Here is a 15,535-nt window from a genome sequence, read left to right as displayed (position 1 = left end):
TCCTAACGCGCCAAAAGATTTGCAATATTTATTTTCGGTTTTTTCTAAAAAAAATGTTTTTACTGTTTTGAAGTGAAAACTTCTTTAGCGCGTTAAGCACTTTTTGGTGGAGGAAATTCTAATGGGTTCCGTCACCGAGATGCTAATGACAGGCGCACGCGCAGCAGCCATCTGCTGTGCGCGTTAGACGCTTTTTTAACCGACTTCCAAAAAAGGAGGAGGTTCTCAATTCGACTGTATTTTTTTTTTTTTTTTTTTTTTTTTTTTTTTTTTTTTTTTTATGTATGTTACATCAGAACTTTTGACCAGGTAGACCGATTTCGACAAATTTTGTTTTAATCGAAAGGTGGTGTGTGCCGATTGGTCCCATTTAAATTTATTTGAGATCTAACAACTACTTTTCGAATTATATCTAATAATGCGTTTTTACTTGACGCTTTTTTCGTCGACCTACGTTGTATTATACCACATAACTTTCTACTGGGTGTACCGATTTTGATAATTCTTTTTTTGTTGGAAAGGGGATATCCCTAGTTTGGTACCATGATAAGGAAACCAGGATCTGATGATGAGATCCCAGAGAAATCGAGAGAAACTCTTGAAAATCCGCAATAACTTTTTACTGGGTGTATCGATTTTGATAATTTTTACTTTAATCGAAAGCTGATGTTTATCATGTGGTCACATATAAATTTTATCGAGATCTGATAACTACTTTTTGAATAATCTTTGATGACACGTATTTACATGACGATGTTAAGACGACTGTGGTCATGTTCAATACTTTGCCACAACGCCATCTATCAAAATGTTATGAAATTACTTCGTTCACTATCGATCAAATTACAATATTCCACTAGAGTAGAGAGTAGCAGTTTATTCGTTATAAATATATTTGAGCTTTTAATTTTTGAGTTATCGCTAATACTGGGTATTTACTTGGCTATTTTACGTCGACCAACGTTATATTAACCTCATTACTATTTTACTGGGTGGACCGATATCGATGATTCTTTTTTTAATCGATAGGTGGTGCTTGTCATGTGGTCCCATTTAAATATAATTGAGATTTGACTCGAACTTTTTGAGCTATATCTGATATGGCGTATTTACTTGACTGTTTTTGGAGTTTTCTCCTTAAGAATCGATTTTCATTTAAGGCCCCGGAATGAAAAAATTGAACAGTAAAATCTACTGAACGAATGACCTTGTTAGAGATGGCGTTCAGACGTTTTCTAATAACGCAATTAGGTTCCGATAGATGGCGTTATTGCATTAATTTATTTACAATTTGATATAGTAATAATATATTTCTTAGACTAGTAAGCCTTTTTGTGCCTATTTAGACAGTTGATCTGAAGGGGTAAACTCCAGTCGTGCATCGGAGCTGTGTGAAAACATGAACATTACATATTTTTAATAAAAAAGACATAAACCGTAATTCAATATAAATCCGCTTCAACTAAAAAACCCGCCGTAATAAGCGATGTCAGCGCTTCGCGCGAATCGACGACGGGCCTTTTATGAAATTTCTGCCTACAATCGCTAACAAAATGTTAGAAATAACAGTAGAACATTATATAATTCTACAATTTTATAATGTCGCGTTATATGGAATACGAACAAAGTATTACTATTTTTTCGTCGATCTACGTTGTATTACTCTTCGATGTAATTGAAGTCGGTTTTTTTTTCGTTTGCGAGCAAACACAATTATATACATTTATTGAAGGGTAAAATCTCGTGCGTTCACGTTACCGACATGCTTATAGCAGTATACATATCTGTAGCTATACAGCTAACGTATCGTGCAACATTTTACACATAATTTTAAAAGTTCTAAGTTTTCACTTCTATCGGCAGTCTCTATAACGGCCGATTTTTTTAAAACTATCCAACAAAATAGTTACTTAATAAAACAAATAAATAATAAAATCTTAGCCATGTTAGTAGACATTGTACATACGTATTTTAACTGAATATGAAACAGGCATTGTACATACTTATTTATCTAATTATCTTTCTAAGAAACACGTTTATTTGTGTGTATTCAAATTGAGCAGTTCCGCTTGTAGGCATTTGTCGTAATCATTACATAATAACAATTTTAAAAATTATTGTTAAATATAAAAAAAATCATATTTATTCCTCGAAAACGAAAAAAAAACGGGCACTCTACCGTTTCTCGAGGATTAAACTTCAATAAACGCCATAAAAATTTGGATAATATGAGAAACGATGACAATTAAAAAGTTTGGTTCAGCATTTGTACAGCTTCAAGGTTGGCAAGACTGCGGATGTGGTTCGTGATATCGATACTTATTATGTTACAAACTATACGGTAAAGACGACCTATGTTTGTGTAAAATTTAATTTCAACCGACTTCAAAAAAGGAGAAGGTACTCATTTCGATTCTATTTTTTTAATTTCATGGAGATCGCCCGCGACTTCGTCCGCATGGAATTTAAAAAAAATTATGATTCAGTTCGCAGTTACAAAATAATAAAAAAAATCTAAAATAAAGTAGCTGAATTTACATCAGCTATCCGCCAGTGAAAGTTCCGTCAAAATTCGTCCAGCCGTTTCACAGATTAGCCGGAACAAACAGACAGACAGACAGACAAAAATATTTAAAAATGTTATTTTGGTATATGGACCGTGTATACATCGATATGCATTTAGTAAAAAGCAGTTATTTTAAACAGAGAGACTAATTGTATTTATTTGTAGTATTTATACATGCGTATTCAATTGACTATTTTTTCGTCTACCTACGTTATATTACTTGTCGATGTAAGTTGAAGTCGGTTTTTTTTTCGTTTGCAATCAAACACAAGCAATATTTTTTCGGAGTTGTAAATTACTTTAAGCTTTCTTTTATTAGATACAATCTTGCTCCGACAATAACGAACGCATATAATATGCAATTCAATGCAGTCGTTCGAATGTTATGCGCGTACATACATTTCGGGGAATCATTTAGAAGTTTTTATTTTTAATTTTTGCTTTTATTTACTCAACGTCAAAATACGTTACAAGTTTCAAAAATAAGACACAACAATTAAAGTTTACGATGATTTTTAATTTAAGAAAATATAAATGTCATCAGACAACTTATGACTCACTTAAAGGTTAGCAGGAAATTTTATGTCACTGGTGGGGCCTCCAAGCCGACATTGTCCTAAGCCGAAGTGCGATCTCGCAAGAGACACCCTTATGACGAACGGACATCGCGAGCCCTTCTAAAGGTCTCCCCTTTTTCTTTCACGGCTGGGTCTCAGTACCCGGCTACCCCATCCGGGGACGCTATAAAGGCCGATAGGGCCAACTATTCAATTCGAAAAAAATAACAGTGGTGCGTATTGTGAGGTAGGGCACAGCACGGAACATCTTTGTTGAAAATCTGGATTAGCCCGACTGGGGAAGTACCTCACAAAACCTCACAGCTAATACTACTCCTCTTAAGTAGTGTTGTGGTTCTGTGGTATCAGGTAGCCAGAGCTAAAAAAGAAAACCAGATCTCCTGCGGATGGTCAGGGCTACTAGTAGTTGCAGCCATCGATAGGCTACGGTATCTGCTTGCAATCCAGCGAACTGTTCTCAATAGTATAATCATTGCTTTTCCTCGCAAACGAAAAAAAAAACAACTTAATCGAAATGGTGCGTGTCATATCGGTCTATTTAAATTTATTTGAGATCTAACAAGTACTTTTTGAGTTATATCTAATAACGCGGATTTACTATTTTTTCGTTACCTACTTTGTATTAAGCATCATAACTTTTTACCGGGGGTACCGATTTTGATTTTGCATTTTTGGTTTTGCTGAGAAGTCTGTTTGTTTGTTAAACGCTTTAATCTCAGGAACTGGTTGTAATTAAAACATTATTTTTGTGTTGAATAGTCCATTTATCGAGGAAGTCTGGTATAGGCTATGCAATATTTGAGTACGTATTCCTCAAAACAAAGAGGCTAAAACCGGGGTTCACAGCTAGTAAATTTACTCATAACTATTTATAGAATTTCGTCATGGAAAATAAATATTATAATTCTTATGTAAATATATATGTGATAGATAAATGTCAACGTGTTTCTAGGCAAGTTTTGCGATAGTTCGACAAACACAAATTCTGCCTTCACCTACAATCGCCTGATTGAATGTAAAATTAATACTCGAATTTAATGAGGTCACCTGCTTTTACATTCGACTTGGCGTATATACACATACATTTATAACCGTCCTCAAAAAAGTTGTGTTTGCTCGCAAACGAAAAAAGACCGACAATTAGGTACATCAGCAAGTAGCACAATGTAGTTAGACGTAAACAATAGTCAAGTAAATACGCGCTATCAAAGATTACTCAAAAAGTCCTTATCAGATCTCGATCTTTAAACGAGTCCACATTACAAGCACCACCGTTTGATTAAAAAAGAATTATCGAAATCGTTTCACCCAGTACATAGTTATGAGGTTCTTGTTTTAATCAAAAGCTGATGGTAGTTTTGTGTTACTATTTAAATGATTGATCAAGATTTGATACCTACTTTTTGAGTAATCTTTGATAACGTTTATTTACTCGACTATTTTTTCGTCTACCTTCGTTGTTTTACTTATCGATGAAGCTGAAGTCGGTTTTTTTATTTGGGTATGTTACCTCAGAACTTTTGACTGAAAAAAAATAAAATTGAATTGAGAACCTCTTCCTTTTTTACCCGACTGCCAAGGAAGGGTTATGTTTTTCGCGCGTATCTTGTATGTATGTATGTATGTAATATTCTTTACTACCTCATATTTCCAGAACCACTGAACGGATTTACATAATTGAGGTATCGTTAGGTTCATCTTAGCTGCCCAAGTGTTCTTAGATAGGTGACATTAAAAAAAAAAAAAACATGGCGGCTGCGCGAAGCCATTGTAGTTAATGAAAAAAAAAAAATTTTCTCGAATACTACAATATGGGTATCAAATTGAAGGGCACAATACAAGGATTTTAAAAAGGTATATCATGATTATTATTACCGTAATACTAATAAAGAAATACAATATTAAAGTTTAAAAAATGTGGACTTTGCTCTTTCCCACGCCTATGCCATGCCAAACTCGCCTCCTAGGCGACGATCAACTTCGGGGTGTAGCCTTTCTAATAAAATACAATGGTTAAAAAAACATACAATTAAAATTACAAATAAAAATTAATAAATGTCACACCAATTTACAATTACATTAATAAAATCAATAACAAATACATGATACCAAATACAAACAAATAATTTTAATAATAATTTCATTATATTAAAACTAATAGTTGATGACTTAAGCAGTCACCTATTTGCTAAAGGTCAGGCTTACGTTGCTTTGAGCAGAGTGAGATCTTTCTCCGGGCTTGCTATCAGTTCTCTTGACCCTAAAAAATTACTTAATCAACCACATGATGTAAACTGTTTTAATGAATTGAACCGATTACGTAATTTGTCTGACTAAAAAGACATAAATAAAATAATAATTAAAAAAAAAAACAAACCCGCCTGCGTGAAGAACAACTAATAGAAAATCAACTGAAAAAGCTGGAACAAGATAAAAATTCAATATGCACACAAAGTCAGCGAAATAAATAGAAACAATATCAAACATTTTGTGCTGTACACTTAAAATATATTAATACGGTAGTCCTTCGAAACTTTATGCAACGTCGTAGATAATATGCAGTCGGAGACATGAAATTGAAGGATAAGTCAAATCATTCTCTCTTTGTGCATGTCTCCGACTGCATGTTATCTACGACGTTGCATAAATTTTCAAAGGACTACCGTATTAATATATTTTAAATGTACAGCACAAAATGTTTGATATTGTTTCTATTTATTTCGCTGACTTTGTGTGCATATTGAATTTTTATCTTGTTCCAGCTTTTTCAGTTGATTTTCTATTAGTTGTTCTTCACGCAGGCGGGTTTTTTGTTTTTTTTTTTTAATTATTATTTTATTAGAAAGAGGTTCTTACTTCGACTGTATTTTTAACAGAGTTCCAAAAAAGGAGGAGGTTCTCAATTCGACTGTATTTTTTAACCGACTTCCAAAAAAGGAGGAGGTTCTCAATTCGACTGTATTTTTTTTTTATGTATGTTACATCAGAACTTTTGACCGTGTGGACCGATTTCGACAAATTTTCTTTTAATCGAAAGGTGGTGTGTGTCAATTGGTCCCATTTAAATTTATTTGAGATCTAACAACTACTTTTCGAGTTATATCTAATAATGCGTTTTTACTTGACTATTTTTACGTCGATCTACGTTGTATTACTCGTCGATGTAATAGAAGTCTTTTTTTTTTCGTTTGTGAGCAAAAATACAATGATATAAGTACCCACATTTTTTTTGTATAAAATATAATTCAATTTTATAGCTACGAAATTCCTAGTCACTTAAATGTTTTGACACACCGCTTCAATTCAGTGACATTACTCTTAATATAAAGTCAAACATGAAGGTCACAGAAATATTAGCGATAATTGTCAATGTTGCTGACGAAAAATTAAAGCTGTCTAAAGTCCATGTATATATTACAGCAAGGGGCGCGACCCGCGTACCATACCCACTACAGTCACACATAATTGAGTTTGCTTCGAAACGAAAAAAAAAAACCGACTTCAATTACATCGACCAGTAATGCAACGTTGGTTCACGTAATGTAGTCTAGTAAATACACATTATTAGTGATTAGCTCCTATCCAGCAGCTTATATCTAATAATGCGTTTTTACTTGACGCTTTTTTCGTGGACCTACGTTGTATTATACCGCATAACTTTCTACTGGATGTACCAATTTTGATAATTATTTTTTTGTTGGAAAGGAGATATCCCTAGTTTGGTACCATGATAAGGAAACCAGGATCTGATGATGGGATCCCAGAGAAATCGAGGGAAACTTTTGAAAATCCGCAATAACTTTTTACTGGGTGTACCGATTTTGATAATTCTTTTTTTGTTGGAAAGAAGATATCCCTAGTTTAGTATCATGATAAGGAAACCAGGATCTGATGATGGGATTCCAGAGAAATCGAGGGAAACTCTTAAAAATCCGCAATAACTTTTTACTGGGTGTACCGATTTTAATAATTTTTAATTTAATCGAAAGCTGATGTTTGTCATGTGGTCACATATAAATTTTATTGAGATCTAATAACTACTTTTTGAGTAATCTACGTTGTATTACTCGTCGATGTAATTGAAGTCGGTTTTTTTTTCGTTTGCGAGCAAACATAATTATTTTTTTTATTTTTTTTATGTATGTTACATCAGAACTTTTGACTGGGTGGAGCGATTTCGACAAATTTTCTTTTAATCGAAAGGTGGTGTGTGCCAATTGGTCCCATTTAAATTTATTTGAGATCTAACAACTACTTTTCGAGCTATATCTAATAATGCGTTTTTACTTGACGCTTTTTTTCGTCGACCTACGTTGTATTATACCGCATAACTTTCTACTGGATTTACCGATTTTAATAATTCTTTTTTTGTTGGAAAGGAGATATCCCTAGTTTGGTATCATGATATAGGAAACCAGGATCTGATGATGGGATCCCAGAGAAATTGATGGAAATTCTTGAAAATCCGCAATAACTTTTTACTGGGTGTACCGATTTTGATAATTCTTTTTTTGTTGGAAAGAAGATATCCTTAGTTTAGTACCATGATAAGGAAACCAGGATCTGATAATAGGATCCCAGAGAAATCGAGGGAACTTCTTGAAAATCCGCAATAACTTTTTACTGGGTCTACCGATTTTAATAATTTTTAATTTAATCGAAAGCTGATGTTTGTCATGTGGTCACATATAAATTTCATTGAGATCTGATAACTACTTTTTGAGTAATCTTTGATAACGCGCAGTTACTTGAGTATTTTTTCGTCGATCTACGTTGTATTACTCGTCGATGTAATTGAAGTCGGTTTTTTTTCGTTTGCGAGCAAACACAATTATTTTATTTATTTCGATGTTTTTTTAACATATACGTCTTTTGGTGCGTTAGGGAAAAATTATGAGAGTAATTCTTTTATACGGCGTATTTACTTGACTAATTTTTCGTTTACTCAGAATGAGGGGAAGGGGTTCAATGAAATTTCACCAAATCTCATTTAAACCGAGGGGATAATCGAAAATCTCACCTTAACTACGAAAAATATAAAATATTACAGATATTACAATATATATATATATGTATATATATATATATATATATATTGAGTGTTCATTTTGCCCACTAAAATAAATGTCATGGCTATTAAAATCATTTACTTTTTGCTTTGAATTTTATTTAATTTAAATAAATTACCTATACTTGAACAGTTTATTTTTTTCCGTCAATCTCTAATAAATTCATGCCAATCTTACGTAAGGGGTGGGAGGGTCTAAATTGATCGAAAAATAGCTCACGTAATTAATCGATGTCCCTTACGTTGTATTACTTGCCGACGTAATTTAATTCGTTTTTATTTTCTTTGCGAGCAAACACAATTCTGTATTGTACCTATCTCAGTACCTATGTTATAAATTTAGGGATCAGCAAGTGACGTAGGTTAGTTCCAATAATTACTATGGGATAGCGTAATTTATGGGATATAATTTTTATATCCAGGCATATATTCACATAATTATGTTTTTCAAATAATTACCAAATATATTTAGATTAATTTAAAAAGTAATCGAAAAAGTAATTATTTTTATCTAACAGTAAACGCACTCAAATAACCTCTAAAACCGGTTTTCTGAACAGTTCATAATTTTAACGGTAAAAGCGATATTTAAAAAGCGTGCTGTTGTTAATTTTAATGTAACATAAATTATACGAAATTTATATTTTATATAAACACTTGAGAAACTTGGGTGAAGGTCAAAACTGCTTTAATTTTAAATTATTATTATGAAATAATGTGGCCGTTATAATATCGTCGATGGCAGATAAAAGTTACAAAATAAAAAAAGAACACTCGCTTAACTGTAACTCTTAAAAAATATATTTAAGCAAAAAAAGAAATGCATATTTATTTCATAAGTATTTCATTCATAATATTTAATTCATTAATGTATCAAATGTATGCCTGTACCGACATAAAATAAATACAAATAATTGTGTTTGCTCGCAAACGAAAAAAAAAACCGACTTCAATTACATCGACGAGTAATACAACGTAGATCGACGACAAAATAGTCAAGTAACTGCGCGTTATCAAAGATTACTCAAAAAGTAGTTATCAGATCTCAATAAAATTTATATGTGACCACATGACAAACATCAGCTTTCGATTAAATTAAAAATTATTAAAATCGGTACACCCAGTAAAAAGTTATAGCGGATTTTCAAGAGTTTCCCTCGATTTCTCTGGAATCCCATCATCAGATCCTGGTTTCCTTATCATGGTACTAAACTAAGGATATTTTCTTTCCAACAAAAAAGAATTATCAAAATCGGTACACCCAGTAAAAAGTTATTGCGGAATTTCCATAATTTTCATCAATTTCTCTGGGATCCCATCATCAGATCCTGGTTTCCTTATCATGCTACCAAACTAGGGATATCTCCTTTCCAACAAAAAAAAATTATCAAAATAGGTACATCCAGTAGAAAGTTATGCGGTATAATACAACGTAGGTCGACGAAAAAAGCGTCAAGTAAAAACGCATTATTAGATATAACTCGAAAAGTAGTTGTTAGATCTCAAATAAATTTAAATGGGACCAATTGGCACACAAAACCTTTCGATTAAAACAAAATTTGTCGAAATCGGTCCACACGGGCAAAAGTTCTGATGTAACATACATAAAAAAAAAAAAAAAAAAAAAAAAAAATACAGTCGAATTGAGAACCTCCTCCTTTTTTGGAAGTCGGTTAAAAAAAACAATATAGGACAAAAAAATGTTGACAGAATAAACAGAAATAATAGAAGAAAAAATTTACCGCCATCCTGTTGCTCCAATTTCGTTATTCGAACGCACTAACACTTGCGTAATTCTTATTTTTAAACACGACACACAGTTGCACTACGAATTAAAAAAGTTAAAAAAAAAACTACTTTATGTCATAGCTTCGGCATTTATAACTCTTGAAGGGTACGGTCAGTACTGGCGGTGGGGCGAAAATGATTTGAAATTCGAATTTCAAATGACGTGACTAGTCTGTTTATGTAGCACGGTCTGTGCTATACATAACGCTCTGTCATTAACAAAAGAAAGAGATAGCACAATTTTATTTCTACTCCCATATTGAAAAAAGCGTAAAAAGTCTTTTCTCGAAACTTCTTGCTGCAGTACCTACGTTTCAGTGTTTAATTTATCAGTTTTTGAAGTAAAACTTCGAGAGCGTTACAGAAAGTGTGATCGGACGAAACGAATGGAGCAAGAGAGAGAGCTGTTAGCACACATTTGTATTCTCTTTTTCTGAGAGCTAAAGAAGTTTTACTTCAATCGTGTGGTCTAAAGCACACTCGTTTTTAGGGTCCTGTACCCAAAGGGTAAAAACAGGATCCTATTACTAAGACTTCGCTGTCTATCCTTCCGTCCGTCCGTATGTCTGTCACCAGGCTGTATCTCAAGAACCGCGATAGTTAGACTGTTGAAATTTTTACAAATTATATATTTCAATGTACTTCGATTCTTATGCTTCAAGCTTTAAATTTATTAGGAAGATAGTTCATAGCTACTAAACGTTCAAGGTAACCGACACAGCCCATAGAATTAGTAAGTTGAAGTGCCAGTTGGCTGGTCACCAGTGTTGCAGGCCAGTGGCCATTGGAGCAGACGTGTCCTGGAGTGGAGACCGCGTTTAGGCAAATTTCTCCTCTGTCCTCCAGCCCGCTGGACTAACGACCTACGATTACCGGTGTAGGTTGAAAGAGGATTGCAGAAAACTGGGATGCCTGGTGCTAACTTGAAGAGGCCTATCTAGGCCTATGTCCAACAGTGGATTGCAGTAGGCTAAACTGACTGACTGACTGAAACCTCCACTAAAGTTAATTTTGAGACAGATCCTCATTAAGGAGGTATAAGGGTTCCTAAAAGATTTTATAAAAGTTATTAATTTTTTGTATTATAAAAGACGTTGGTCTTTTTCGTCTAACCCAAACCAGGACAAACATCTGCATGGCATACACAAACATTTGTCATGTGTCATGTGATCAATCTATTAAAAGAAGATCTTGCAATATCGCGCAGTCCACGTTATATGAGGCATGGCGGGTTGTGTGGGCAGTGACGTCAGACCAACCGGTTCTTACGTTTTTTGTATTGAACGTATCACATTCCGGAATACGTTTGTGGAATAATCATCTTTAATGTGAAACAGTAATAAAGAATATTTTTGCTAGATCATTCTTTGATACATTTTCCCTCGCTTCCTAGTGTTTTACGACATTATGAGCGCTGAAGCGCTTGCTATCATTCATTTCTTTTTTTACATTACGTAATATTTTTTTTATTACTTTTTACATTTTTTACCTTTTTAAATAATAAATAACTAAGAAGTCGTAATATAGCATACATAATTGCTACTGTTTATTATAAGATATTTACACTTAGCATTGATTTTACGTAAAGTTGATACCTATGAAAAATTATGAAATGAAAAAAAACACGCATTTTGTTATTTTTTACCTATGCAGCGGTAAATCAATAATTTATGTTTTAAAGGAAAATCAAAACAACAAAACAATCAACGTTTATAATATTGACATCATAGTTTTTTTTAATGAATTCTAATAATTTATCTATATTTACCTTTTCTACAAAAATATAAATTTGAAACCTCATTATAATTTAGTAAATATTTCGGGGTTAAGGTGGATGAATAAAAAGTAAATTATTTAATCGGATAAATTTGAACAGCGCTTAAAGCGCTGCCATTACATTACCCGCGGAGGTGTGTAGAGGCTCGGCTACTACGTCAAATGTACAGAATTAGCTTGTTTTAGTTTTATAATCATTATAAAACGGAATTACAAGGTTGATTACAGAAGAATACTATTTTTTGCATACCTACGATTCATTATGTGGATTTAATTTTTTTTACTGACTTCAAAATTCGACTGTATTTTTAACCGGCTTCCAAAAAAAGAGGAGGTTCTCAATTCGATTGTATTTTTTAACCGACTTCCAAAAAAGGAGGAGGTTCTCAATTCGACTGTATTTTTTTTTATGTATGTTACATCAGAACTTTTGTCCGTATGGACCGATTTCGACAATTTTTTTTTTATCGAAAGGTGGTGTGTGCCAATTGGTCCCATTTAAATTTATTTGAGATCTAACAACTACTTTTCGAGTTATATCTAATAATACGTTTTTACTTGACGCTTTTTTCGTCGACCTACGTTGTATTATTAACCGACTTCCAAAAAAGGAGGAGGTTCTCAATTCGACTGTATTTTTTTTTTTTTTTTTTTTTTTTTTTTTTATGTATGTTACATCAGAACTTTTGACCAGGTAGACCGATTTCGACAAATTTTGTTTTAATCGAAAGGTGGTGTGTGCCGATTGGTCCCATTTAAATTTATTTGAGATCTAACAACTACTTTTCGAATTATATCTAATAATGCGTTTTTACTTGACGCTTTTTTCGTCGACCTACGTTGTATTATACCACATAACTTTCTACTGGGTGTACCGATTTTGATAATTCTTTTTTTGTTGGAAAGGGGATATCCCTAGTTTAGTACCATGATAAGGAAACCAGGATCTGATGATAGGATCCCAGAGAAATCGAGAGAAACTCTTGAAAATCCGCAATAACTTTTTACTGGGTGTATCGATTTTGATAATTTTTACTTTAATCGAAAGCTGATGTTTATCATGTGGTCACATATAAATTTTATCGAGATCTGATAACTACTTTTTGATTAATCTTTGATAACGCGTATTTACTTGACATTATTTTCGTCACCTTACGTTGTATTATACCTCATAACTTTTTACTGGGTGCACCGATTTTGACGTTTCTTATATAAATTAAAAGCTACTATTTGTCACGTGGTCCCATTCAAATTTAATTGAGATTTGATTCGTAATTTGTGAGTTATATCTAATATTGCGTATTTACTTGACGGTTTTTTCGTCACCCTACGTTGTATTAGGGTCATTACGCCTGTTCGCGTCCACTTAGTGCAGTTGGCAAGTTTGAAGAAGAAAATAAAAATGTAGCCGCACTAATTTCTATGAAAAATTTATTTACTGTGTTCATTATATAGTCTATTTAAAGATTAATTTTCAGTTTTGTTCGAAACATCTTGTTATTATTTTATTTAAAGACAAACTTCAGAATTAGGCGATTTACCCAGTTTGCGTCCATAAAATCCAATTTGCGTCCACCCGCTGGACCACTTCGCGTCCACCAGCTTAGAAAAGGAATAAAGAGGTGATATTTTTATGATAATGTAAAGAGAGATTGGATTTTAATAATTTATTTATTGAAGAATTATAGTTATTTAAAAATCAACATAATTAACATTAATAAATCACTATAAAGAAAATAAAACACCTATTTATTCTACTAAACATTGATAGACCTTAAAATAAAAAAACAAATTAGGTACCCATGTATTTAGTAAGTAAATAGTGATTCCACCTATTAAAATCAACAATTATCTGTTCTGTGAATTTTAAAGGAATGTAAGCAATCTAAAGGATCAGCCTGCAATTACAATCACAGCAGCCTTTCGCAGTCGACTTCTGGACATAGGCCTCGACAAGTTTACTCCTGTGTTTTGCCCATAGTCACAACGCTGGGCAGACGGGTTGGTGACCGCAGGGCTGGCACTGTCCTACTGAAGGTACTGCTGCCCGTCTTCGGCCTGTGTATTTCAAAGCCAGCAGTTGGATGGCTATCCCGCCGTCGGTCGGCTTTATGAGTTCCAAGGTGGTAGTGGAACTATGTTATCCCTTAGTCGCCTCTTACGACACCCACGGGAAGAGAGGAGGTGTTTATATTCTTTGATGCCGTAAGCACACAGCACCACAAAGATCAGCCTTGATTAATAATAATTATGGAAACAAAATACGAAGTGGACACATATCTCCATTCGCATTAAATATTAATAATACCGTTATGTTTTCTTCTTCGTTACTTGGTTTTATTTGATACTAGCTGTGCTCGCGACTTCATCCGCGTGGAATTAAAAAAAATATTGTGCTGTTCGTAGAATTACAAAATAAATAAATTTCTAAAATAAAAGTAGCCTAAGTTACTCCTTATTACATTAGCTATCTGCCAGTGAAAGTCTCGTCAAAATCAGTCCAGTCGTTTCAGTGATTAGCCGGAGCAAACAGACAGACAGACAGACTAAAACTCTAAAAATGTTTTTATTTATTTATTTTATTTTCTCACATCTAATATTACAGGTATAACCCAATTCATTATACATAGTAAAGGAGACAAAAAGCAAAAGGAAAAAAAAAGTTAAGCTATAATTAAAAAGGAATTAGCTGACTTGAACATAATACTAAAAACAAAACAATGCAATATTAATAAATATAAAAACATTAAATTCATTTCTCATAACATATTATATACAAAGTAACTTTTGCGAATTCACTCCACGAACAAGAAAAAAGGTCTAGTGTGTCAGCCACCAAGTTCAGCGTTCTGACTGAACGAGCAAGGGGTCCGTTGCGCACTAGCTCGGTTCTGCCGTGGGGTACTGCAAATAAGCTCGGTCGCCGCTTTCGTTGTAGATACCTATCGGGTACGCTCAAACCTATCCACTGCAGTACCCCTGGATTATTGACAACACCGCGGAAAAATTTTAAAATATAAGTTGCCAAAGCCAGCTCTCTCCTAGTCTCCAACTTGTTGTATCCAACCATGCCCAATACAAACAATGTTGGATACATCAAGGGATACAAGGGATACACGCCATTAAGCCTAAGGTAAAGAAACCCTGGTGAATTTATTTTGAATACGTTCCAGAATGAGACTGTATTTGACTTCATGTGGAGACCATACTACCGCATTATACTCAAGCTGACTTCTTATTAGGGCATCATACAGTAAAGAGATTGCTTATTTTGGTATATGTACCGTGTATAAATCAATATGCATTTAGTAAAAAGCTGTTACTTTAATATTACAAACAGACACTCCAATTTTATTTATTTGTGTAGATAAGTTTTGTATCCTCTTGGTCTGCACCCACTGATTTTGTCCAATATCGGAATAGCATATTTTTTGCATAGGTGCTTGTCTTACCGATTTCTTCTTCTCTTGGATGTCATGCAAATCTTCCCTTAAATCTTTCTCTGTGTATGTTCTTTTTTCCTTCTTGTTTCTTATCTGCAAAGAACTCATCTTAAACAGCAAAAAAATAAGAAAGAAATTACTTATTTCGTTCAAAGTAGAATAGGTATTAAACTTTTAGTTTTATGTATTAAACTTATAGAATTAATTTAAAAAATGGACGCGATTTAGTTTTATTACTAATCCCTTAGGTATAGTTTGCGTCCATTGCGGACGCAAAGTGGAAGTTCTATAAATTCGGTGTAGTAGTTCGCGTCCA

General features: G+C 33.4%; 1 protein-coding gene across 1 annotated transcript in view; it reads right to left on the bottom strand.

Annotated features, from left to right (window-relative positions):
* LOC123666265 (solute carrier family 2, facilitated glucose transporter member 1-like) overlaps nt 1-10,131 on the bottom strand; it is a 42,186-nt gene extending 32,055 nt beyond the window's left edge. Inside the window, exon 1 of the mRNA XM_045600434.1 lies at nt 9,955-10,131. Within this exon, the coding sequence (XP_045456390.1) occupies nt 9,955-9,960 (6 nt within the window). The 5' untranslated portion in view covers nt 9,961-10,131. The remainder of the gene's footprint in view (nt 1-9,954) is intronic.
* Between the last annotated feature and the right edge of the window lie 5,404 nt (nt 10,132-15,535).

Source organism: Melitaea cinxia, chromosome 25, assembly GCF_905220565.1.
Source record: "Melitaea cinxia chromosome 25, ilMelCinx1.1, whole genome shotgun sequence".
NCBI classification, from domain to species: Eukaryota; Metazoa; Arthropoda; class Insecta; order Lepidoptera; family Nymphalidae; genus Melitaea; species Melitaea cinxia.
Note: the sequence above shows the minus strand (reverse complement) of the source record. Positions and strands in the feature narration are given on the sequence as shown.